At 40.3% G+C, this 26,242-nt stretch overlaps 1 protein-coding gene across 2 annotated transcripts in view; it reads right to left on the bottom strand.

The window, feature by feature from the left end:
• dock8 (dedicator of cytokinesis 8) overlaps positions 1 to 25,057 on the bottom strand; it is a 50,304-nt gene extending 25,247 nt beyond the window's left edge. Inside the window, exons 1-13 of one of the 2 annotated variants that reach the window (XM_079687387.1) lie at positions 24,771 to 25,057; positions 17,515 to 17,614; positions 12,419 to 12,594; positions 11,762 to 11,833; positions 11,087 to 11,198; positions 7,945 to 8,154; positions 7,185 to 7,270; positions 6,308 to 6,374; positions 1,661 to 1,810; positions 1,437 to 1,517; positions 1,102 to 1,264; positions 815 to 951; positions 215 to 308 (exon numbers count right to left, since the gene is read on the bottom strand). In XM_079687387.1, the coding sequence (XP_079543513.1) occupies positions 215 to 308; positions 815 to 951; positions 1,102 to 1,264; positions 1,437 to 1,517; positions 1,661 to 1,810; positions 6,308 to 6,374; positions 7,185 to 7,270; positions 7,945 to 8,154; positions 11,087 to 11,198; positions 11,762 to 11,833; positions 12,419 to 12,594; positions 17,515 to 17,614; positions 24,771 to 24,823 (1,501 nt within the window). In that variant the 5' untranslated portion in view covers positions 24,824 to 25,057. Of the gene's footprint in view, positions 1 to 214; positions 309 to 814; positions 952 to 1,101; positions 1,265 to 1,436; positions 1,518 to 1,660; positions 1,811 to 6,307; positions 6,375 to 7,184; positions 7,271 to 7,944; positions 8,155 to 11,086; positions 11,199 to 11,761; positions 11,834 to 12,418; positions 12,595 to 14,774; positions 14,929 to 17,514; positions 17,615 to 24,770 lie in introns of those variants that run through there. The other variant, XM_079687388.1, reaches the window with a different exon arrangement.
• Positions 25,058 to 26,242: the final 1,185 nt, after the last annotated feature.

Genomic DNA, 26,242 nt, shown 5'->3' with positions numbered 1-26,242 from the left:
TTTCCTTTGTGCAGAAAAAACAGTCTTTGACCTGCTTGTAGACTAAGCTAACTGGCTGCTATGACTTTATATGTAACACACGAATATCACATTTGCATCAATCCTCTCAAATCCTTTGCAAGAATGCAAATAATCCTTATTTTCATTATGTAGGACTATTCTATATATATATAAACAATAAAATAATGAGTGTAGATGTGTTAAGAGAAATGACCTGGTATTGTCTTGACTCTCCTCTGTGGACTCGAAGTTTTCTTGATCTCAGACAAAAACTTGAGCAAATCTTCATCACTCAAACGATCCCCCTCCTGACACACAAACAAGAACATAAAAACACACAAACATGGAAAAACACATGCACAGTTAGACACATAATAAGCCTTTGCCTCTAACATAAATGTTATAGTTGGTTGTAAGAGTGAAGTCAACGCTTGACAATTGATTATCTTTATCCAATGTCATGGCTTTAAGGCAGAAATGATGTTAGAACATTATGGAAAGGGATGTTTGATCAAAGAATGAAAGACCAGGCTTCAAGCAAAAGCATGTATGTCTTTTACATTTCATCTTGTTTCCAAGGAACTAACTTTACACTTTATCTTGTGTCTCAAGGAACTAGCTTTACACTTTATCTTGTGTCTCAAGGAACTAACTTTACACTTTATCTTGTGTCTCAAGGAACTAGCTTTACACTTTATCTTGTGTCTCAAGGAACTAACTTTACACTTTATCTTGTGTCTCAAGGAACTAGCTTTACACTTTATCTCGCAGCTGAAGAAATAAGAGTCTCTCTTTGTTGGCGTGGCATTCCGACCTGTTTAAAGATGGTGCTGATAGTGATGGTGGCAGGCTTGAAGCCAGAAACGTTGCAACATTGATCATCAATGGTATTGTAACGTTCAGAATTCCTCCTAGGAAGCTGTGCCCTCCGGTCAATGCTGCTGGATTTACCTGCAAAAAAAAGTGTAAAGGTCAAGGGTCATATGATACACACACAGCTATCAAACGCTCTATCCGATGGAAATGCACACAAAAGTCATCAACAAGGTTTTACTGTCAAACAAAGCCATTTCATTAGGACAAACACACACAAGCACACACCTCCTTTTAAGCTGTCAGAGTCTGTGACATCACGGTCTATGGTAGCAGTGGAGATGACCTCCATGATGTTAACGGTTGCCCAGGCAAACGGCATACGATATCGACCCAGCCTCTGGCAGAACGTCTCCGCCTGACCTCGCAGCTTCTCAAGCTTGTCTTTGTTCTGAAAGACCAAATAAAATTCAGTAATATTTTTAAAATATATACAATAAATGCTTTCAACTATAGGAACATAGTATGCTTAAAGAAAATTTTAAAATGAGGTTAGTAAAAGGCAAAATCTTCTTTGTGTTTTGACTGTTTAGTGACAACCATAATTGCTCTGCAAACATTACCTTTGCAGAGTCACATTCCCTCAGTGTCATGTAGGGGTCAGCACAGTCACTGATCTCTCCCTGTTGAAGAACCTTTTCAATCTAAAACACAAGAATCCATCATTTGTTAGCATAGTTGCAGTATAGGGAATATGTTCAGCAAGAGCATGAGATACAAAGGCAACATTTAATTGAAAAACAGGGTGTCTAAAACAAATTCTGGTGTACAACTAAGTTATTTAAACCTTGATGACGAGGTAAATATCTGCGGAAGGGTAGGTGATGGAGAAGATGGCAGATCTGGCGAGAGTAGACTGATCCACATGTGGAGTGTGAGGTTTCAAGAAGTTTTTGAAGTGTTCTGAGTTCAGATCACAATGGAAGTCCTCTGATATCTGGAGGTAGACAAAAGGGAAACGTTTTGAGAACCAGAACCAGACAAATGTATTTTTACTAAAAAAGACATGCGTTATTTTTGACAGTATCATCATCGAATATCTAACTAAAACCCGAAACCTCTAAGGACACATTTTTTCAAATGTAATATTCAGTGAATCAGTTTAAAAAAGGGTTCAGGACACTCCTTTCATGTAAACCAAATACTGTTTCTTTACATTCACGTTCAGAATCAAACACAATTCCATGAAAAGCGTTTCTAAAAGTGTATGCAAACAGCACATCATCCATTTATGTTTTTCTGAAGAAGATCTGAAGTTCTCTTTTTTAAGATTAGTGACAGAGATGAACAAAAAGGAAACAATGAACTGTATGTGAAATCAGGAAACGTTCTTTCTTTACTATCAATCAGATGTTTTCAAAAGAAAAAGTCTGGCCTACGGAACGTTACATACGTCTACTTCCCTTCCTAAAGACCTAAGGCTAGGAGCACGGCCATATGTCCGGGTCGGGCCTAGTGGGTGTCATGTGATCCTTTTCACTGGAAACACTCATTCTGCTCTGTTACACTGACCACACCAAAGCTGATCTCTGGCAGCAAACATGTCTAACATTGATCATATAGTATCTTGGAGTCATATTGGACTCGAACTTGACTTTTAAGAAACATATTAAGAAAGTATCCAATACCATTAAATTCAACTTGGAACATTTTAAACAAACGACACCTTTCTTAACTGTCAATGCTGCAAAATCATACCTCCACTGTATGATTCTATCCCACATTGAATACTGTTTTAAAAACTGGTCGTTTGCTTGTGGCACAAACCTGAAACCCATAGAACAGCTGTTCAAGAGAGCTATCAAGGTGTTTGACAGAAAGCCATATTCATACCACCACTGTACGGTCCTTGAAAAATACAATTTCTTGAGTTTTGACAATTTTAAGTCTTTTAAAAGTATGTGCTTTATTTATAAATGTTTACATGGACTGGCCCCCCCTCCCTTAGGGGAATTCATCCACAAAAAACACACTGGACGCTGCAATAGGTCAGAAACCAGAGGAGACTGAAGTCCACCACAGACGGACCACTTTTGGACAAAATGTCCTCTCCGTTAAAGGCAGCTCATTCTGGAATAGCCTCCCAACTGAGATACGGATTGTCCCACTCTCAATCGTTTTAAAGGTCAACTCAAAGAATGGTTGAGAAACAAACAGACGTGCAATCACCGCTAAATGCACTTTAGGTAGCTATTTTATCTTCTCTTGCAGTTTATATGTTGTTGCTGCTACATTGTACTGCCATGTGGTTAATGCTTGTGTATGCTGCTCATGCTCTTTCTGCATATCATGTATTTATTTTTGCTATGTTTATAAATGTCATGTTCTTATATGTTGTATGTGAGTGACTATACGGATGGAAATTAGCTCAAAGCTAAAATCCGGTATATTTACATTTGAAGCATTATTTGATGAAAGTGTTCATCAATGTGCATTGTCCCTGTTCAAATAAACGATTAAATAAAAAAAATATCCGAAATTTGAAAAGTATTCTAGGTTTATCACTTATGGTTTGTTTTATATCGGTTTTGTTAAAAGTGGTCTAACAAGCTAGAAAGTCAAACTCCTGTCCAAATGACCCGGTTACATCAAAATAAAGCACACTGAGCAAGAGTGACAGTTCTTTAAAAGACTGGAGTGGAGGAGTCCACCTTTTACATGACTTCTTGGAATCACAGAAATTACATCTAAATAATCAAAGCCAGCTGAAATAAACAGCATATTATAATTCATATTCTCATGAATAGGACAAACAAAGGGCAAGTGTTCCATCTGTTAACATTCATACAAAATTCTAATGACGTTCATTTGTCAAAAGTCAATCTTCAAAACACTGATTCTGGCGTCATTGAGACACGAGGAATGTAATAGCATTTTTTATCATTACACAGACCATAGTGACCAGAGCAAATGTTTAACATGTTCTAATGCAGAACACAATATTGTTGCCAGCTTAGCAACTGATCAGCAGTTACATTTACCAATGTAACGTGTTACCTTTAACAACTATCCAAATGAAATGAACATCTCAGCTACATTCTCACAGATAATAAAGAGCCCTGAATCCAAGAGTGTTGCTCTGCTAACTGAAGTCCCTGCTATAGTGAGTGAGAAATGTCTTGTAAACCAATCAACAGACAGACTGAGAGATGATCCCAAGTAATTATTAACGAGTATCCTACCACTGTATTTTTTACAAAACGTCCAATCCCTCATAGTGTTGACACAACAAGCTGCAGTCACAGTTCAGCAAAACAAGGCTTGCATCTTCTTGTAGAACAATAACAAGGAAAATATTACTTAACGCCTATTGTAAACTTGGAGAAGAGTCTACCGTTTTCTTTATATGTGACGTCATACAGTATTTACTCAAAACAATGCGTCTGTTCTTGTCTGTTAATATAAAGTAGGCCACTTGTAGGATCAAATCATGTCAGTATCTTGGTTGATAGACCAGAGAAGCATGAATAATATTATATTGAATTACACAAAAACATCTGCTCAAGATTCCCCAGATGTGAAATAACAACATGTGTGTGAACAAAACATACAAATACATAGCAACAAAATTCCCACGAGACACAGAGACAAAAGGTATCCAGGGAAACAGAGAGAAAATAAGGCAAAAAGGCAGCAGAAATATGTCAGTGAATAAAAATATTTCACTCTTGAGGAGACGAGTTGGAGAGAAAAGTTATCGTAAAAAGGGCAGAAAGTGAAAAAGAAAGTAAAGAAATGAAGGGTTCAGTGATAAATGGGTAAGAGGTACAGAGGTACAAATGCTTCTAAGTTCCACTTGAAATGTAACTGACAAAACAAGCTTGGCAGTTTGACCTGTACTCAGACATTTTACAGTAAGGATCTGCTCAATTTAATAGGCAGGATGTTGTATTGACCTCCACAAGACCAGTCTTCATTTTAACACATAATACAATTAATGATCTTAAGCTAAATATTCTGTGACAATCTGACACTTCAGCTCCACTTTAATGAACAGACGTCTGTTGGATACAGAACAGCTAACTCTTTGACGTATAGGAAACATATTTCATACAATATAACGCTTATACTGCTTGTGTTATCCCAAGACCAGCTTATACATTCTATTTTCAAACATAAAGGGCATTAATTCCCCCTTTCTCGTCTGAGGACCTATTCGTCCTGGAGACAAGCTCCAAGCAGCTGGTCAGTGCTGAGAAGAGGGCAAGGCCGGTGGCAAAAACCTGGTCTCATCTAAGAGATCGTGAGCACTAAAGTACAAATTAAATCCTTCCAGCCCCTTCACCCCAAAAACTATCCAGCTGTGTAAATCCACAGAAAACGAACAAACAGCCATGGCTCAAAATTGTTGACTGGGAAAATGTGACACAGTATAAGTAGTGATAGAACCAAAACATGAGGACCCCCCAGGGGCATAAATATCCGAGGACAATGAGACATAAAACCTTTTAGATTACACTGATCCCTCACCGCCGCGCCGACTGCCAAAATAAACTACCAGACCTCCCTGCATCAACGGGATGCACATATCATGCAACAGCCAGCATGAAACAAGCAATTAAAAATTATTTAAACACGACTTTCATTTTAATGTCATCTATCGAACTGCAAAGTTCTGTGACACCAAATCGAGCCGTTGTCCTAAAGTTAGTTAGGAAGACTTTAGCTGTGGTCAATGTTAATTTCGGTTAATTTCAAAGTATTTCTCTATTTGACATGTGTCATCACATTTTTAGATGTTTCCTCTTGCTGCATTACCAAAAACAAACCCTCCCCCACAGCGAATGACATTTAACATGGTATTATTTAGTAAATTGACTTATTGACTTATCTTGTATACAAAGCACTTTACAATTAGCCTCACATACATCTATTCACACACACACACACACACACACACACATGCACAATTAGGGTTCAATGTATTGCACTCTAACACATGCCTATGAACCTGCATCAAATGTTGACCATACAGATATTGTTTAAATTGCTCCATTCAGCATAAACATTTGACAGACATGTTCTAAGATGCTTAATACCATTCGGTTACAATTTTACACAGGTTGTGCCTTTAATAGGAAACACTTTTGTTTATTATTTCCATTGTTTCTGTCAGAATTACTGCTGCAACAATAATAAACATGCCAAAACTATGTAATATAGCAAGGTGAAGAGTCTCAGAAAAACATATATCGAACTGGATGGGGTCACAAGAAGGCCGAGCATAGACTGACCATCTCCACAAACACACATAAAGCCTGTCCAAAGCAGGGCTATTGTATTGTAAGTGCTTTGTAATTTTGTCCTACATTGTATTATTTGATGTCACAAGGTGAACATATCACACACATGTGCAGAAAATAATTCATACATTAACATGGTTAGTCAACATTAGAAATACCATACAAAAGTGTAAGGACTTCAATGAACTTACCTTTTTCTTCTCTTTCAGGTCATACAAGGCCATAGTGGCAAACATGGGCTCAATTTCAATCTCAAACCTATGAAGCCAAGAAGGAAAACGGAATTAGTAATTCAATAACGGCAAAAGAGACAAATATTTAACATTCTTGTACTATGGATTTTTCCCTACACTGTACTTTTCTTTCCTAATCTATTCCTGTAAATTATTGTTGTACTAAATGTATTACAGTAAGTGACAGTAACATGTTTGAACTGAACTGAGGGTTAAAAGATAGGGGGGGTGTTGCCAAACCAATTCAAGCTGGGCAATGAGTTCAACAAAAATATTTGGCTGTTTTATGGGTTTCAAGAAGCACGAGTGAGATGAAGAGTGAAAGGCAGAGAAACTATGTGTGTGTGTGTGTGTGTGTGTGTGTGTGTGTGTGTGTGTGTGTGTGTGTGTGTGTGTGTGTGTGTGTGTGTGTGTGTGTGTGTGTGTGTGTGTGTGTGTGTGTGTGTGTGTGTGTGTGTGTGTGTGTGTGTGTGTGTGTGTGTGAGAATGATAGAAAAAAAGTGAGTGGGACAAAATCCCATAGAGAAAGGGAGGGACGGTGTTTTCTGGAGAAGAACAACAGCATTTGCTCAGAACTCCTCCACCCTCCCACACTGCGCTGTCCGTCACATCAACTGCAAGCAGCTTTGAAACAACTACTCAAACTTTTAAGTCATGCTCAGATTTGACACACAAGAATGTACTGTATGATAAATGCTACGCAAAAGGTCATTTTCATAAAAAGGGGGTGTTGGAATAATTTCCCTTTAAAACAGCTAACTGTTGATTCCTTGTCCAACTTAGGGCGGCTGTTTAAATCCCCTCTCCTACAGTGCTATGAAGATGTATGACCTACTTGATGGCCTGGCATCGGATCATGATGCGGTCTCCAGTGTGCTCTTTGGGGCAGTCAGGGAGGGGCCGGATCTCCACCGCATCTTCCTGGAACACAATAGCAGAGACATTCTTTAGAACTATTCAAAAAGAGTTATTACATTTGGACAAGCATTAGGATCTTAAGCAAGATGCACAGGAGCTTATGAATCGAGAGGAAGTTAAATGGAATGGAAAACATCTTTTCAAGTAATAACAATAAATAGAAACAATCCATTTACAGGGAATGAAAGTGTAAAATTGTGATCCTTTTTGTCATGTTGTCAAGTTGTATTTCTAAGTACCAAAAATAATTGTGTTTTTCTTTCCTGCACTATGAAGTTACTTCAAATTGTCCATATCGATGTGCCAAAGCTCAAAGTGATGTCTTCATATAGCATATTTGATCTACAGTCTTAAATCAAAAGACATTATGTGTATTAGCACAGCGGTTTGCGGTTTTTGCTTATAAAACACTTTTTATGAAAAAATAGTTTCAATTTTCTAATTTAACATGAGGTTGTAATGTTGTTAATATTTCACTTGTTTCACATTTGGGGAATAAAACCACACTAAGAGAAGAGTTTTATGATTTAAGGGACCCATTTTATATTAAAGCATAATGAATCACAAAAGATACACAGACCCACCGGCTGTGTTTTTGGTACAACAGGAACCAACACTAGCCCACACATTCCCATATGCATGCATGCACTGGTTTATTACAGCATGTGAGTACCCACCTCGTCGGCGGGGGGGTACAGAGCAAACAGCTCAGGGTGTCTGTTGCTCTGCCGGGCCTCCTGGTTGAAGCGGTCCAGCTCCTCATGGCTGCTGAAGGCCAGCAGCCCCTCCACCCTCTGGTCCGGGGTCAAACACCGCAAGTTAAAGTCGGAGGAGGTCAGTGTGCGACCAGAGTCTTCACTCAGCCCCGCTAGTGTGGGGGACTTGACCTGGGGCAAAACAGAAAGAGAGGGGTAAGGGGTTGTATTCTCTTTCTAGAATATAAAGAGAATAGGGTGGGGGTTGAAATTGAGAGGGAAAGATGGGGGCAATGGGGACAGACAAAGGATAAGCAAAATAAGGGGTTATTAAGGCAGAATATCCAGAGGGATTGAATTAAGAGAGACATCAAAGAAAATGGGTGCAGGGTAAGGAATACTATATAAATGGATTTTTGGCCAAAGCCTGTTTTTCTTCCATTTAAACAATCTTATTTTAATTATTGGAGTAAACTGAAAAAAAGGGACTAATACCTGCCAATCCCATTGTCCTTTTCCCACATGGCTTAAAATCTTCCAACCTTCTCCCATTATTTGATTACAATCAATGTTCAAAACAACTAAATGTAATTCCAGCACTTTTCCTGAAACATTAAAACATGCAGGCTCCATAGTTATGCTCTCAGCAGACTTAACAAACAGCTAATAGGCGTTTAGACTGTCTAGACAGTTGGTCTAGAGACAATGACAGTCTCTTGTGTTTTGCCTGATCAAGGCTTACTTAATGCAGGGAACACACATCACATACTAATGTTCATGTTCTCACTATGCTCCAGAGAGTAAAGTGATATTTAAAAACAATTCAGCAGAAAAATTATAAAATGTCCTTGCTGTGTTTTCATTTTGAACATAACAACAAACACAGTGCAACAAATATAGCCATTTAATGTTGACATACAACATGGTGCTATGAGTAACCAATTGAACATTAGCTGATCAAGATATGTAAAGTTAGTATAGTTTTTATAGCAGGCTCAAAGAATGACTGGCAAAAATGACGGTAGACAACAGTTCTGAAAAACATGTTTGGTAGATGCTGCATTTGTTTGACATCCAGTGACCTTGATTAGGATTGGGTATGTGCACATGAACAATGTTTTGCTTCGCTCCTTGTACCTGGTGTACATTTTCCGTTCAAATTCAAACTCATGCTTAACTACATTAACAGAAACCATACGTGACCACTCAGGGGAAAGGTGAGCAAAGGCAACAAATACTTTTTGTGAGCATTTTTATAATTGTCTATAAATTGGGTCTGTCCATTGTCTAGTACAAAAACCGACAAAGATAGATTCCCATTCAACTGTATTACCATGCCCCGATCATCATCCTGCCCATAAGTTAGAGGTCTCTCGTGCTGGCACTGGCACAATATGGAATCACTCAGATCGAGCTACAGGGCAGGGCATAACCTCACTGATCCTACGCCTCATCCTGCTTGTCGCTTTCATTCCCATCAGCCATCAGTCTCACATCCTAGCTCTTAAACCACAGGCAAGGACTAACCATCTTCCACCCTGGTGGAGCTTCACCCTAGGGAAGGGCTCCCTAGGGCTACAAAGGACCATCACATAAGATTATTGTGAAAACAGACTGGACCACAGAAGAGACCCAATAAGCACTGAGGGACAATAGTGCTGTTCTTCCCCTCACTGTCACTTTCTGGCATGCAGCTCATGGGAAGCCCGCAGCAGTAATAAGGGTCTTTTGGTTTGGGTGATTAACCAGAATTGAAAAGGATGGGGGTACTGGAGGGGGCTGGTGAGGCTGGGTGGTGGTGAGGAATGGCTGGGAGTGGGTGCTGACTGGGACTTGGATTGGCTGGGACTGCTCGATGCTGGGAGCAATAGATTTAGCCAATTTGAGACAAAAGAGCTAGAGAGAGAGAGAGGGAAGTGAGGTAGGATGGGAACTTGGCTCGAAATAATGTCAGTCGACTACTGAGGCAGGGATCCGTAATGAAAGTAGAGGAATGAGGCACACAGATAAAAGCTACTGATATTAAAACGGTGCAGTGTATAAAGAAACAAATAAATACCACATATTTATCCACAACCTCTCTCAGATTGTCTAGCTTAACACAAAGAGTGGATGAGAGTTAGTGGTTGATATTCAAATCTGAGTGAACTTGAAAGATCCTAGCCATAGTGGATAGAGTGATAGGAATAACAAAATGCTGTTTTGTGCACTATTGAAGCACCCCCCCCCCCCCCAGTTTCCCACTCCTCCCTCACATTTCACAGCCAGTGTTGTGGTTTCTCTGAGGCCTTGATCAGTATGTACTGCCATACTGCTCTCACTTAATGTCCTTCCTCTCACAAAACACTCAGTTTAACTGAGTGCAACATGTCGGCATTCAGGACAACGTTTTTTTTGTACTGTAGTTCTGCTACAAAATGTGGGAAATGTACTTATTTGCCCTTTTAGATTAGAAAATCTAGTTTAGAGCAAAAGACAATAGACTATTTAAGTGACAGACGTGTAATAGCTTGGCTTTCACCAACCAGCACTTGCAAAGTTCATTATTAAAGTGTTGTACCTTGCTGTTTTATTTGTTAATATTTTATGTGGTATGCATCTTAACTCTTATTTTCAACCAATTTACAGAAAAGGGGAAAACTATTCTTATATAGGAGTATAGGTGCTGGTAGGGTAACCACTGCTAGCAATAGCTTCACATATGAGTGAATGTTATAATTTTTGAAAAAGGGTATTCCTCAAAATGTAAATCTACTTCTCTACAATTGGACTCTTCAAATCTATAAAGTTCTCTTACAGCTACTAAGCTGGAAGAGAACTGTAATATTTTCTTTTGTTTGTTTTTACTTGAGTGATTTCATACCTCACTGTTAACAGCAAGCACATATAGAAAGTTCTGATAAAACAGTACTCATAGTACATAGTAGCAGACTGACACAACAGCAGCAAGACCGGTCTTTAGAAATGTTGAGGACAAAAGTGCCAGAAGAAGCAAAGTGAGGAATGCTGCACCACACTGCACAAGACCAGCTCTGAAGAGGGCAACACTTCTTCTTTATTAGGAAGCAAACAGTCAGAATGTAACTGTGTGTGTGTGTGTGTTTGCTTTGTTTGCACTTCTTACTGGCTTCGGTTGGTTGTCTGATGGCTCCACGTCGGACTCAAAGGTTTGTTTCCGAAGGAGTTTGTGTAGACCTTCCCGCTCCGAATACGCACTCCAGCCATCGCCCTGGCACCTTCACAAACACAACACACAAACACCAGGTCAAAGAACCAGACAGCCGAACACATATAAAAAACAACATGCATGTTACAGCTGATACACCTCTGCACTTCTAATCAAACCAGATAACAACAAAAGCAGAAGCCTTACGCAACACAGTCACGGCGCGTGTGTGTGTGTATTGCATGCAAGTGTTTGAGTGGGAGAGAGAGAGCGAGCACTATTGTATCAGACAGGCGAGCCCAGTGTTTAATCTTTATCAGGCTCTCTCAGGCCTTGTGTTTCCTGTTTCACAGACACATTCAACTTTTGAAGCAGTCGGCACCTGTTGCAGTGTGACAGCTAAGATACCGGCGTGGGCATCTTTATGTGATTTTGGTGATCTTAGTTTAAAAATACATCAGCTTGGAGTACATCTTGGAGTTACTATTTCTAAATTGTATACTCCATATATAGATCAACCTTTGTAATTTTAGGGTTTCTATGTGAAACCAAACGGCACTTAAAGCGGCTGCTCTTCTGAGAGTCCTAAAAACTCACTCTGTAACTGTTGTGTTTATTCAGAGGAAAATGTACCTTCTCGAGACCAGAAGCCACGGCTGAATGTAACTTTTGATGCAGTCTCTCACATGAGGATCCAACTCCAGTCTAAGAAGAGAAGGACAAGCAGGATAAGAAGACACACATTATCATGTAGACACAGGGGCAAGCAGGATAAGAAGACACACATTATCATGTAGACACAAGGGCAAGCAGGATAAGAAGACACACATTATCATGTAGACACAAGGGCGAACATTCGTAACGAAAATCTTTGAATTCCTCCTCTATCTTGATCTGTACTCATGGTCAAGGTGCGGGACAAGTGAATGCTCAGAATAAGCTAACAACATGTGACAGCAGAATAACTTTACACTGACAACACTGAAGGCATTTACAAAATGCCTCATCTGAGATTGTAACTTCTTCTTATTCTGCAAATTCATATATTTCTCCTAAAAACTTAGTGGACATATTTTGTATTGTATTATGTATGCCAAATAACAAAATCATTTTAGAAGATTTTTCAACTTTCTTTATCTATGCTTCTGATCCTTTTCCCTATTTCGTTATTCCTAATTAAGTAACTTTTATGCATCTTTCTGTTCATGTTTTTGCCAGGAAGCTCGCCATCACTCAGATTTCAAGTTGGTAGCTGTACAGTTTGAAGATGTCAGACATCCTGTGACTCACCCATCTTCAGGGACAGAGTGTCTCACAGTGCGGCACTCCTTCTCCACCTGATCCACCTTCAGGTCATCCTCAGGGAAGTCTCCAAGTTCCTGCATCAGGGTAGAGTCTCCACTCTTTAGCTGTGACATCAGGAATTCCTCCAGGTCTAAGGGCTCCACTGCTTCATAGGACTGAGGCTGCAGAATAAAGGGATGGAGGAAATGAAGAATTAGGACACACAGCATCAAATACTATGATATAATGAAGCTTTGGGTAATTATATTTAAAAGAGTTAAGTGGGTGAAAAGGAAGTTGGATATTAATTATTTACAAGGAAAGCATTAATGGCATAAATCAAGGCATTGCTTCAGATTGGTCTAAGGAGGTTTAGGGTAAAATATTTGAAAAAGACAAAATGTGAAATAGATGAATTAGTTTGGGAAAGCTTAATGTGAGGAGTTTTTACAGTCCACATAGTAAAGAGGCAAGGACGAAGGAAACAAATGAAGAGAGGAAATATGGGACCAAACAAGTTGAATCATGACTATTTTCCAATACATCTTACCTGTAGAGGTACAAAAAATTGGAGCACAATCACAAATAGAAACTAGAAGAAACTTGCGCAAGACAGCAGGCAGAGTTTTTTCTATGAACCTATTTTCAGGCAGAATATATCAGCCCCCAATGCTCCAGCAGATCAAAGGCAAAGCTGTAATCACTTTTATGTACAGTAACAAAGGCTGAAATTGTCATCTGGGTCTTGGAATCAGTACATTTTGTTCAAATCATCAGTGCACTCATGAGACAAACTCCAAGGTGCACTTAAAGGGGAGGAACAGATAGATTTGTTGTCATTAGGAAAAGCTTGCTGAAAAAAGAAAACAACTGATGAGATAACGCCCGGCTGGCTCCACACAAGGGACCTGCATGGAGCAGGTGTTTCTGTGAAGAGTGCCATCAAACTGGGCAGACCGATCTGATTACAGTCAGAAGGTTGTAGCTAATGTAGCTTCAGAATAAACTTATACCACGATAACATTCTGAAAGATTTTCGAAATGACTATAATTACATGAACATACAGGAAGCATTGTATATGTTGAGCTACTTCAGGAGGACAGAGACTATCCAGGCACTATCTAAAAAGAATAATAAACCTTTTTTTAATCTTGCACAGGCATTTGCATGATAAACAGGCAGTGTGTGAAAGACTGAATGTAAAAGAAAGTGTGTGTACGGGAGACGGAGAGGGGAAAAAGAGAAGAATACAGAGAACGAAACAGCAACAGCAGACACACATCACATAATATGAACACAGAGAGGCGTAGAGATGACTATAGCAACACGATGAGTCACTGCAGTACTCAACTTTTAAAAGCCAAGCAAATTCCATTTGCCTACAGACATGTTTTTGCACATCAATTCACCCTAAGGTGTATCTTCTCTGCTGAGCTATCAAGAGCAAATTCTACCACATGCGTAAGTATTAGCATGCAACACAAGAACAGCCAGGTGAACCAAATGTATTATGATTATGTTAAATGACAGGTCTGCACTGTAGATGAAACCGACCACTCCCTTATATACAGAAGGCGTAAACTAACTGGCAGTTAGCTATTTCCTAATAAAAATGTTTAACATTGGGGGTTTTTGTGCTTCTACATGCCCCTCGTAGTACCAAACAGGAAATACAAATAAATCCTGTGTTATTCTGGATGTTCTTTTCACTGTTCTTGGTCATGGCTGTTGAAACCATGTCAGTGTCTTCTTAAAATGAATAATCAAACAAACAAACAAAACAAAAAAAGCTTACCCTGGCCTCACAGTTCAAACAATCACTGTAGCATGGCCCCTTTTTCTTGTTTGGTATGGAGGCTAACAAAAACAAATGAATGCAAATCTATGCATGCCTCTGATCAGCGCCTGCTGCTCTGTGGAGTCGTGAGAGTTGCCAGCAAGAAAACCACCTCTCCTTGCCAAACAACAGCCATCATCTTATTGGTCATTGGTTATAATAAAAGTGATGCCTTTGCGACTATTTAGGGGAATGGTGTTTTTTACCTGTAGGAAGCATTGTAATCAACAACTAAGACAATTCTGTGCAGACTCACAATAAATAAATAAAAACACAAATCTTTAAATCCAATTACTATTTTAAAATCCATGCACCTACCAACATCACTGTTCTCAAAGACATTGGTAAACATTAGCAGGGACGGAAAACAGACATGTAAAGAAGTCATGAGAAACAAGATTCTTTCAAAATGCAAACCCATTTGACTTCAATCACAAAGTTAAAAGACAATCAAGATTACCAATCATCTCATTCTAAAGTCTGAATAAACTACAGTTGTACTCATCCAGAGATTGTAGACTTACCCTGCTTTAAACGGAAAACTGCACCAAAAAAAGGAAGTGTACAAAATGGCGCACTCCGGATACGGGAACCTACAGTGTGCACCTACTGACGCTGAATGCTTTTTGTTGAAACTAAGCCACAGCGCAGCGCACAGATCCTCTTTGAAACGATGCTCATATTCCTAGAAGCTAGGAACTTCAGCAGATGTGAGAGGAAACAATGGCATTACCAAAAGTGGAAGAAGGGTTTATAGCGAATCAGAATGAATGTTCAAGTTGAGTCTGACTTTTTTTAACCCACAAAATGTTTTGACAACAGTTTCGTAGCATTCAGGCAAAGTGTCTTGCATTACAGAGTTGAATGGGGGAAACCACAAGACATTAGAGGAAGTGACATCAAGCGAGGCGTCCCTCCATCAACCGGTGTTTCAACAGACAGGAACTGAAACTACAGACACACACAAATGCTTGCTGCTTATACACACACACACACACACACACACACACACACACACACACACACTAAAAAAATCACATGCAGCTTTTTTACTTAATCTCTCAATTTGTATATTAAACCTAATACACGGATAAACTTTTCTCTAAAAATAGCAGGAGAGTAATAGAGGGAGGTTAGTGGTAATCAGCAAAGTGATCCGCATCACAAGTGAAGCAATAAACATCCCTCCCTCATTTCAACAAACATCCCTCCCTCTCATCCATGTGCTAGACGTGACTGCTGAATAATGGGAAACTATCATCCAGGAGATTATAGTATTACAATCCCTCTCCCACATCCCAAACCCAGCCATATTAAAGATGTGCTTGTGTAATCTGCAAGGTAAGCAGGCTCCATCCAGTGCCTGTCGGTAGCCAAGGCACTGACCCATTTCCCAAGCAGGTTAAAGATTAACCCTGTTGCATGCTGCAAGCTGGGTGGGGATGGACGGTCTAAGTGCTCCTCCTCAAACCCTGTCAGCTGACAAGCTCAAGGATCATCACTGGGTAAGTGTCGAAAGGCTTCGGTTCAGTTAGTCATGCACACAGATATGTCAGGAGACTTAGTGTCTGAGAGCTTTAGGAAACTTAAAATGAGAGATGTAGGGTGGCAGAGAGAGGAGAAATGTGAGGGAAAGACAGAAATAGAAAAAAGCAGGAAGACAGAGAGAGGAATAAACGAATGTGGGAGGCGGAGACAGAGGTTCAGAGGGTAACACAGAGAGACTAAGAGTGCAGTGGTAACAAATCCCTGCAAAGGATTACTTTGCATCATTCTGTCTGCTTGCTTAAGGGAGCAGGAACACTCACTGTCTGCTAGGATTCAACTGAGGAGGCAAGATAACAACTGTAATATGATTCAACCCTCTGCAAAAACTAAGGAATGCTTGGATTTGAATCCCTGCTAAATCAAAGAACAGGAAGTGTCAGCCAAGTTTTAACAGAAGCATGTGAAGTCATGACAAAGTCCTCATCTATTGTAAGAGGAAGAAATACTCTTCCTGAAAAACACAACTCAGCTCTTTGGCACAATTGCACACAGCTGTTCTTGCAAATGCAGTAACTTATGTTGTGGCAGAATTTCTGATCCAAATATAATCTTTGAGACTCAGAGACATCGCACTGAGTCAGGCATGCTCAGCACTAATGGCAGCTAAGAGGATGTGAAGAAGATATGCTTATATCCTTTTGGTGGTGTAAACATAAACACTGAACTTTGTGAGGAACCACTACGCCTAGCCTTACATCATTAAGTGAAGCAACATTATGCAACAGTTTGCAATTTAAGTCTGCTCACCTTCTTAAACAAACCTTAAAGTGGACCTATCATGCTATATTTGACAAATATATTGTAGGGCCATACCTATACAAAATATGTCTGTCAAGTTTTTTTTTCAAAATACCAAACAGATCACCCATTGTAGCCATGCCTCATTCCGCTCAAACCCCTCTTTTGCAGCCCTGTTAGAGAAATGCAGATTTTGGGTCCTTAGCTTGAAAAAAAAAGAAGAGGAGGCGGAGCTAATGCCTGATCAGAATTCTACCGGAGGTAAAGTTACATTCGGTTGTGATAAAACGCCACCCTGTTTAAACCACGTCAAGGATTAGTTCTGAAACAGTATGGAGCTCAAATGCTTTTTCTCTTGCAGGTTTATCACAAGGTGAGTTCCTTTTTTTATTTCCTGCTTTTTAAACACATGTGCTCAACAGTACAGGTTAGCTCTGAGTGTTAACGAGGCTTGCTAATGTAAACAAAGACGAGGTTACGTCCAAAACACGTCAGGCATTGTTTCTGATGGCAACTTTCTGTGGGTCCGCCGCCAATTATTCCGGCCTGACGTCAGCTCGGATGGAATCTGTATCCGCTCGTTGTACACCCGTTTTTAAAAGTTGTGGGTACGGTGGAAAAGAGAGAGGGTTTTATTTTCTGACGCTGCGTGAGTTCCCCGACGCACCGGGGACACATATTTATGTATAAAAGACATCACAAAGTGCATTTTGCATGATAGGTCCCCTTTAAATGTTAAACAGCAGCCTATGCTACTATGTGCATAACAAATACATTTGCATTTTTACGTTATTGGGTAAAATAATCCTTTCCTTTCAGAAACCTGCCTGCAGCTGATGGCACATGATAGCATGCAAATAACAGATAATGCTAGGTGACTGTAAACATACCGTATACTGTATCATGTGACAAATACCTGCTGGACAAGAATAACTTCATTCAAAAACCAATGAATCTCATCAATAGAATAAAGCTCACCACAGTTAGGTACACCGAGGCCGAAGCGTTGGAGCTGGTTCGGCTGTGTTGAGAAACATTGTTCCCTCCGAAGTGTCGTCTGATCTCAGCAGAAGAGTGTCTGGAAAAAACATGGGAACAACACATACAGATACATAAGGGGTTGTGTTCAGGAGGCAGATGATACTAGTTGCTACACCAGGATGACATAGTTGTGGGTTTAATCTGTATTACTTCTAAACATCTACAACCTCATGTAAAACCTTTTATACAATTCCACAGACATGCACACAGTGTATCTTAATGTGAGATGCAACACTAATTCCACCATTGTTACGACTCTGATTATTTTAAATTGGTCTGTCATGGTAATTGCATTCAAACTGTTGTTCGCTTCTACAGCAAATCTCTGCTCAGTATGTAAAGGCTTTGTGATGCTGGCAGCCATACAGGCAGTGGAATAAATATGGTGTCGTGATTTAAGGGTCAGACTGTCTGAGCAGGAAATCAACATGACATAGGAATGGAGCAGTATTCAAATATATTGGGTAGTTGGGTATTTGGGTGTAAGATGTGTGTGTGTGTGTGTGTGTGTGTGTGTGTGTGTGTGTGTGTGTGTGTGTGTGTGTGTGTGTGTGTGTGTGTGCGTGTGTGTGTGTATGTGAGAACAGAGGATGACAAGAACAAAGCCAGAGTCTCAATTTGTTGCCCACATTTCATCTCAGTGCTAAATTGAGCTAGTACACTGTCTTTCTTTGTAATTAATCTACCATATCATTTCAGCCGGACCAAACTCTACACAATGACTGCTTTATTTTCTGCTGTTGAATGATGAAAGGCTAGTTTTGTGTGTATAACCATGAGTATGTGTGTTTGCCATTCGTGTCTGTATGCTTTAGTTTGTGTGTCATTAAAATTGCTCGTATTTGTATTTCCGCATGTGAGAATGTCAAAAACAGTTCACTGTAACATTGCCACGCAGCGCAGGGGAGAGTTACAGGGCAGAGACTTAAGTAAGTGGGTCACATTCCCCAGCGCTTCCCCTGTGGTCAATCTCATGGGTTCATTAAGTCCCCAAAGCCATTGTTACGACAGCCCTGTTACTAATTACCACCACAAACCATAAACGCCAGTACAAGTAATACCATCCCAGCATGTCTGAACCAATGAGGCGGCATGAAGCATGTAAAGTCTGTAGAACAGCTTTATGCAAACCTCTGAAAACTCATATCATGTGTGTTATGAAGCAACACAAAATCACCAAAGCAGGTGCTTTTTGGAAATTACAGTTCGATCTAAAAGACAATAATGACGAATACAACACTCTCTGACATTCATGCACATTTTCTTTAACACGATTCCCTCCCTCCCTCCCTCCCTCCCTCCCTCCCTCCTGTCAATCCCATAACATGCTGAGTCAACACAATAACTGAATGCCAGAAGAGGTTATGGCATGGGTGGGAGAGTATACACATTTACACAAAGAGCAAGGTCCAGAAGCAGCACAATTGTGTTTTCATATACGTACATAGCTGCTTCATTGTCATTTAAAAATCTACAATGATGCAACAATATACAGAAATGCAGAACAATTCTAATGTGTGCAAAAGCTACTGTTACTACATCATTCTCCACATATAATTAACCCATGAGAGTAGTCGACTGCCGGATTAAGGAGTGGCACAAGTGCACTGTACACACATACCCTGTACACAGCACATCAATAACACCCAATTTTTAAAAGGGATTTGCTTAGTAACGCTTAGTAACACTTAGTAAGGCAATGTGTCAAATCACATAAGCCTGTGGAGATTAAAGAGGCTGTAGGTAAGGAACGAAAGCCCAAGAAAGCTTCAGGTCAACACAAAGAATGACACTCCTCACAGCTCCACCTCAGCAGGTATCTGGGGAGGAGTTATCGACAGGCCAGAAGTCTGACTTCTGTCTCAGACTCCCGTTTGGTCAGATTAGTTTTAGAATTTCTCACTTTGATTTGAGAATGGCTACTGCTGGGATGTATGCGACTGATGATATACACTGCTGCACACAAGAATGCCTTTTCTTGCTTGAGCTCATATGTGGGTGTATTGTACTTGTACCTAAGGCAATTTAAACCCTATAAAACCTTCTCATAACTTTGCTTCAAAAGAAACAGGCCCCACAGCCACTTCACCACTAATAAGTGCCCTCCCTCTTTATCTTTCATTGCCACTAGAAAGACAAAGCTCAAAGCTTCATAAATACCAACACATACTACAGAATGTTTATATTAAGGGATGTGTGAATACAAACATTCTGACTGCTTAAAGGTGGGGTAGGTAATTTTGGAGAAACCAGCTCGAGTGTGCTAGAATTTGAAAAATTTGAATTTGAATTTTTTTTTGTCAAAGCACTTAAGATATTCATTGCTATCGGGATGTTAAGAGCATTCCATGGAATATAAAAAAAAGTGTATCTCGAGCCGGTTTCTCAAACTCACCTACCCCAGCTTTAACAGCACTAATAGAGAAACAGCTTGTCACAGCACACTACATCTGTCATTCTCCTTAAATGCCCCTGCCTCTGTGTTTTTGGTTACATAAAACCAGAGCGGCTTCTGTCATAAAAAAAAAGGAAGAGCTTTGGATGTTGGTGATTCTGGTGAAATAATAGACAAAGCAGCTTCTTTCATAAGCCTTGAATAAGACCGAACAAGTCAGCATTTCTTGAAATGGATCAACCCAACATACTTTAAAGAGGACAAATATTTGACAGTCAACAAATCCTACAGTGCTTCTGCAGAGAGACCACATAAGTCAAGGTCATTGGTTAATAAATGTCAAGAAGACTGAATAGGAAAGGTTCAGTGGAAATGAGTATTACAATATTGTTTTAAAACAGATCTGATTCAGTCTGTAAAAGCAGCTGGTAATGAAGTTGACTGCGTTGCTCTTGAAAGCAGCCTCAGGTCTGTGTGGCTCATCAAGGCACTGGGCTTAGGATCTGACATCTCTGAGAATGACCATAGTGGCATCCCCCATGAGGCATGTTGCTCAACACCAGCACGAGGATGACAAATAAAATGTGATCAGACCCAGCAACAGTAAATCAGTGTAGGCTGCAACTTTAAGCTAACTGCACAAATATTATGTTTCATCCTGAATCCCAAACATATTACATGTACGATTCTAATAAAGGGAAATGTGTGCATTTCAAAATACTGTTTGTCACTATAACATGCTTCAAGGCCTGGGGATCAATGTGAAGCTCTGAAAATCTATTGCAAAATGTCCTCTGACATTTATATTGAAGTTATCAAGCCAGCATTCATCAGTTTGAATACACGCTTGATGCCAATGACTACCATTTTCCTTGTCTTTTTTGATTAAATATAATTAGAATAGGTAATCAACACTGATGAGGACTGCACTCTTTAAACAGCTGCTACCAGGAAATCCCTACCGACAGCAGACTCCAGCTATAAATCAGGGCTGATGACACATTTTTGGCACAAATATCCTGTTGTCTGTATGCATAAGAGCCCAACATAATTCATAACATGAATATCAATTGCAGCAAATACAGCATTGCTTTGTCATGTCGAAACTATTGCTACAACTAAAGATTAAATCTGTCACACAGTGCTAATTAGATCATCCTGATCAGACAACATTGTCTCTTATTCAAAGACAAAGAGGAAGGCTAGAAGGCCAAATATGTTTAAACAATCCGCATTTGACAACATTACATTACATGTTACTTGTTAGACGCTTTTATCCAAAGCGACTTACATACTCAATACTGTAGAAAATCCCCACAGGAGCAATTTGGGGTGAAGTGTCTTGCCCAGGGACACAACGACATGCTGACTGCAGTGGGGTTTGAACCTGTGACCCACTGATCCGAACACCTACGGACAACCCACTACGCCACACGCCCCCAGGTAGCTTTTTAAGACCCTACCACTTCATGTTTTTATGAGACGTTAAACATACCTCTAATCTGTCAGCAATCCCTTAGACTTGTTAGAGAAACATTTAATTGAATATCATCAGCTGCCAAACAGCTGTTTCATGTTCCTTAGACATTACAATTATACACTGCAGCATGCTAAAGAAGTATTGTTTTAAAGGTCTCCCAGCCAGGAAGTGTCAATGTGGCTTCGAGATATAAAACCTTTTATCATCCCCTCCCTATAGAGAGAGGCTGGCACATCATGCTGTCTATGGCAGGCCTGCACTTGCTGTGTGTGCATATGGTTTGTTCCTTTCAGCATTTCTCAAATAATTGTCCAAGCAGTATTCAAATTGAATTCAGCTCTAAAACCGCAGTTGCATTCTTCTCATGGCTAACTTTCTGATTAATAGTACCCCCCAGATAGCAAGATCTATAATTGTACTCATGATTATCGGTATTTACACCTCATGACGCAACACCTCGCCCACATGCTGCTCAGCCATGCAGTCTACAATTATCCTGAGTACCATCATTATTATCAGGTCAACCCACCAGAGGTGGGCGGCTCCTTTAACTTCTGCTCTCCCCCATACAGTATGTCCTTAATCCCTCAGCTGAGCCAAAAAGAGACACAGGAAAACAGAAAGTGGTGTGGTGTTCATGAAAAGAGGAAGGAGACCAAAGGGATGCCCCCACAGCGTGTCTCATACTATCATATGTCTCCAGACTTAATGGGTCTTACTGCTATCAGCACCATCACGGCTTCCTGTCAAAGGGAGGCACGCACAAACACAGAAGTCATTTAGCAGGACTCAGGTCAGAGGCGGCTTCATGCCAAAAAAAAGTGTCACAACTTGAAACAACTTCTAGCTGAGTTTGAATGCTTTAACCCTGATTCATTAAACCATTTTTAGTAAGCTATACGTCTTTTTGACACCCAACCGACCCCATCACTAGATGGCCCACCAACAGCCATGAGGGTTAACAGATGTCATTAACCAGAGCCCACAGGAAATCAGATGTAACTCAATCTGGGTCCCTCTGGTTCTTAGGGGTATTGAACGACAGAGGCCCCACGTCCACAGCTGTCCTCACACCTGTTACCATATGCTAGGACGCGAAACTGTGACAGTTTTGACAAACACTGCGCTACCTTTTTTACTGACATATTCTCCCACATCTTCTCCATACCTCTTTTTGGGTGCTTATGAAAAAACCCACATTTCCTGATTTAAAACTGCCATGAGCTACAAAAAAAGTGAAGCGAAACCCAGAGCGACTAAGTGTCCACAGTGTGCAGGATCTCCTTTACACTCCATCCTCATAGAAAGATCGAGAGATAAACTCTTCATAAGCACATAACGAATATATAGGGGTGGATATAACAACGTGTCACTGTTATTAACCCTGAAGCAGCAACACCTATACAAATATGAGATGAGTGTGTGGTGTGGCTATCACCAGGTTTCCCGGCCTTCAACATATTGTATACTTCTATTTCAAACTGTTGAAATGTTCCTCTTTTTCTGTGTGAGGGTTTTGTTGTGTCTGTTGCCATGATTATAGGTTATTTCTATCCATGGAGTAATGTTTAAAATAGTTTGACTAATGTGTGTATTCATGAGTTTTCAAACTACATAAATTGGGGCATATAGTGGCCTATAGGTAGACGCTGACCATGTCATCATAACAGAACACGGGTTGGGCCAAGTGTTGCTCACAATCCTTCCTCTCTCTCATCATCATTTACTGTCACCTGTCAACTGTCCACCATAACAAGGTTAAAATGATTACTCTGATAGTATTGACTCTCTGATCATTTCTATAGCTTGCACTACCCTACACTTAAGTTGCTACTGCTTAGTCAATAAACTACTAAAAACAGAAGAATCACTGTCAACAGAGTGAACTACGTCTGTTGCATCATCACTTACTGGCTTTGCTGTTTCGCACTTTGCAGCCACTCATTCCACAACATCATGCTTTGCTACAGCACAGCATTTTTCTAACCAGCCCGTCTGCTGTCTGATCACTGGATTCAGGCTGTGACCCAAGATCCTCACATCCCTCAGCAGCTGAGCTCAGCTCTGCACAGCAAGAGAGGATCCATGATTTCTCCATAAGAGTCAAGTGCGTTCACTTTGTCGTTGTTCTGGATATGTTATTTTCCATGAAAAAACAATTGAATGTGTTGAACTAGAGCTGAAATGATCAGACAGCTATTTAGATTTAAAAGTAAAGTTGTACGTTTTTCAGAAGAAATGCTTGACATGTGCTTGATTCAGCTTTTCAATTGTGAGGATTTGCTCTGTTTGGTATCTTTCAATTGTTTTGGTCCTACAACAACTACAAAAAACAACTATTAAATATGTGTAACAGTTGTTGTAGGACCAAAACAATTGACAATGTCAGCTTGAGAAGTGTAATAATGTGGTTGGTAGTCTTCAGTGTATTTATAGATCTTATAGTAAAAACTATTAATAAAGAGAATAGCTAAAAGATTCATCAATAATTGTCTATACTTGCATGTTACAAACCTTTAACAGTGATCGTTCAAACTCATAATGCAAAAAAAACATTATTTTTCATTCCAAATACAAAGGTTAAGTTAGTACACTTGTGTGTTGCTGCAGAAACAAGGAAACATATTTTTGGTAAAGAGTGGTTTAGAGATATTATCAAATGGTGATTCAAACTGTGCTTCCTTCAAATACAAGATGTTAAAGACATCAAGTTTGACCAGTCAGCCCTGGGGAAGCTTTATTTGCCTGTGCAGCAAAATCATAGGAAGTATTGTATTTGTTTGAATGACTTGTACTACAGAGGAGTCATGGTACACAATAGACTTCCATATACTTCCTCCACACCTGGCCAGTGTCACAGCAGGAACTATGACCACATCGCTTCTTATAGCAGCTCTAAGGGCTACTTAGACATTTCACACCACAGGAAATGACCATTATAGAAACACCAGATACAGATTCGTCATCGTCATGAGGAGGAAAGGACTGATAAAATACAGATGCATTCAGGCTGGATCATATGGCTGCCACAAGCACCATAAGTTAACTATACTCTGTATTTATTTTTGAGATAAAGTTGGAAAGAAGTCGGAAGTTAACTATCCTGTAGGCTGCCTTTTTTCCGGGACAATGTGAACTAACCTGCAGCATTAACATTGACAACATGCGGCTGCCTGCTCCCCTGTGGAATCCCCTCCGACTGTCAGGACCGAGCTCCCTCCCTCCTATCTCTCCGGGGAGGCACCAAGAGTTCACATTCACTCCTGAAACTCAACCTGATACTAACACCACTGGAGCTAAGCTACGGGACGTGTTTACCTGTTGATTTTTAGAGCAAAAGCTCTCCGGTCTGCGCTATTCATTGAAGCCATGTGAGTGTGAAGTCCGGTTCCGCTGGCTCCGGTGTGTTCCCGCGGTCAGGCCGACTCGCTGTCACCGACGCGCCGCTCCTTCTCCTCGCTACAGATCCACTGTCATGTCAACACTCGTGTTGCTAGCGCCGCGCAGCTTTCCTGGGTGTAAACTTCCGCATTTGATTTGAGCCATCCCGTGGAGAGAGAGGGAGAGAGAGAGAGAGAGAGAGAGAGGGAGAGGGAGGGCGGGAGAGAGGGGGGAGGGAGGGGATGATGGGACAGTCTGGATGAGACACGCGCGCTCCCTCGCTGCCGAGTTAAGCTTTTCGGTTTATGGAGCAGGCTCCTTCTCTATCTCCCTCTCTGGTGTTAGTAGGCTTAGAAACGTTCAGAGGTGGGAGAAGTTCTCAGATCTTGTTCTCAGATCTCAAGGCAAAAGTACCAGAATGTAGGAATAGCCTACTCTGTTACAAGTAAAAGTCCTGAATTCAAAATGTTACTCAAGCTAAAGTACAACAATATTACCATACAAATATACTTAAAGTACTCATTACGCAAATTGGCCCATTTCAGGATAATATATTATATGTTTTGATTATAATTATTGATGCATTCATGTGTTTATCAAAGGTGCAACTAACTTTAATTACTTTGTATGCTGAGGGCAAGGCCGGCCCTGACCAATTTGCTGCCCTAGGCAAGATTTTTGCTGGCCCCCCCGAAAATGCAGACACTCACTACAACACGATATGAAACAGAACTGTAAGTAGATTTTCTTTTTCTTTATGGATATTTTACAAATCACTCCCCTTTTAAACTGTATTCTTGTTTATTAACAGTGTTGGGTTACTGTTACGCAACTACTTATTTGCGGTAACTAATAGCGTTACTAGTTACATATTCCCATTAAGTAACGCCGTTATAGTTACTGTGATTTAAATGGGTGCGTTACTGCGTTACATCCTGTGATGGAACTGAACCGAATCTCCCTGCGGATGTAACTTACAGGCGAACACAGTGATGTCCTCTCACAGCAGCATGGAAAAGTGAAAGTAACCAGAGGGGAGGGATGATTGGTTAACGCGGGGTAACATTTCAGGGTAAGCCAATCAGAGACAGAGTTAGGCGGGTCTTGCCTTATGGGGAAAATACACACACGAACACTTGTTAATGCTAACACACACACACACAGCAACGCTCACCACTAGCACACACACACACAATGGTAGATGCAAGTATCAACGAGAGCAGCAGTGCATTTGCAACTTGGAAATATAACCACTATTTTCAATTTGTGGGGATAAAGGACGCAACAAATCTTACGGTAAAATGTAAACTGTGTGCAGGACAGAAAGCATTGTCCACATCGAATAACCGCAATGCCGATCTCCTGAAGCACCTAAGTAATGTACATGGGGCTATAAAACTAGTCGCCAA

This window comes from Notothenia rossii, assembly GCF_949606895.1.
Source record: "Notothenia rossii genome assembly, chromosome: 6".
Classification (NCBI taxonomy): Eukaryota; Metazoa; Chordata; class Actinopteri; order Perciformes; family Nototheniidae; genus Notothenia; species Notothenia rossii.
The sequence above is the reverse complement of the archived record's forward strand: the minus strand, read 5'-3'. Positions and strand labels throughout refer to the sequence as shown.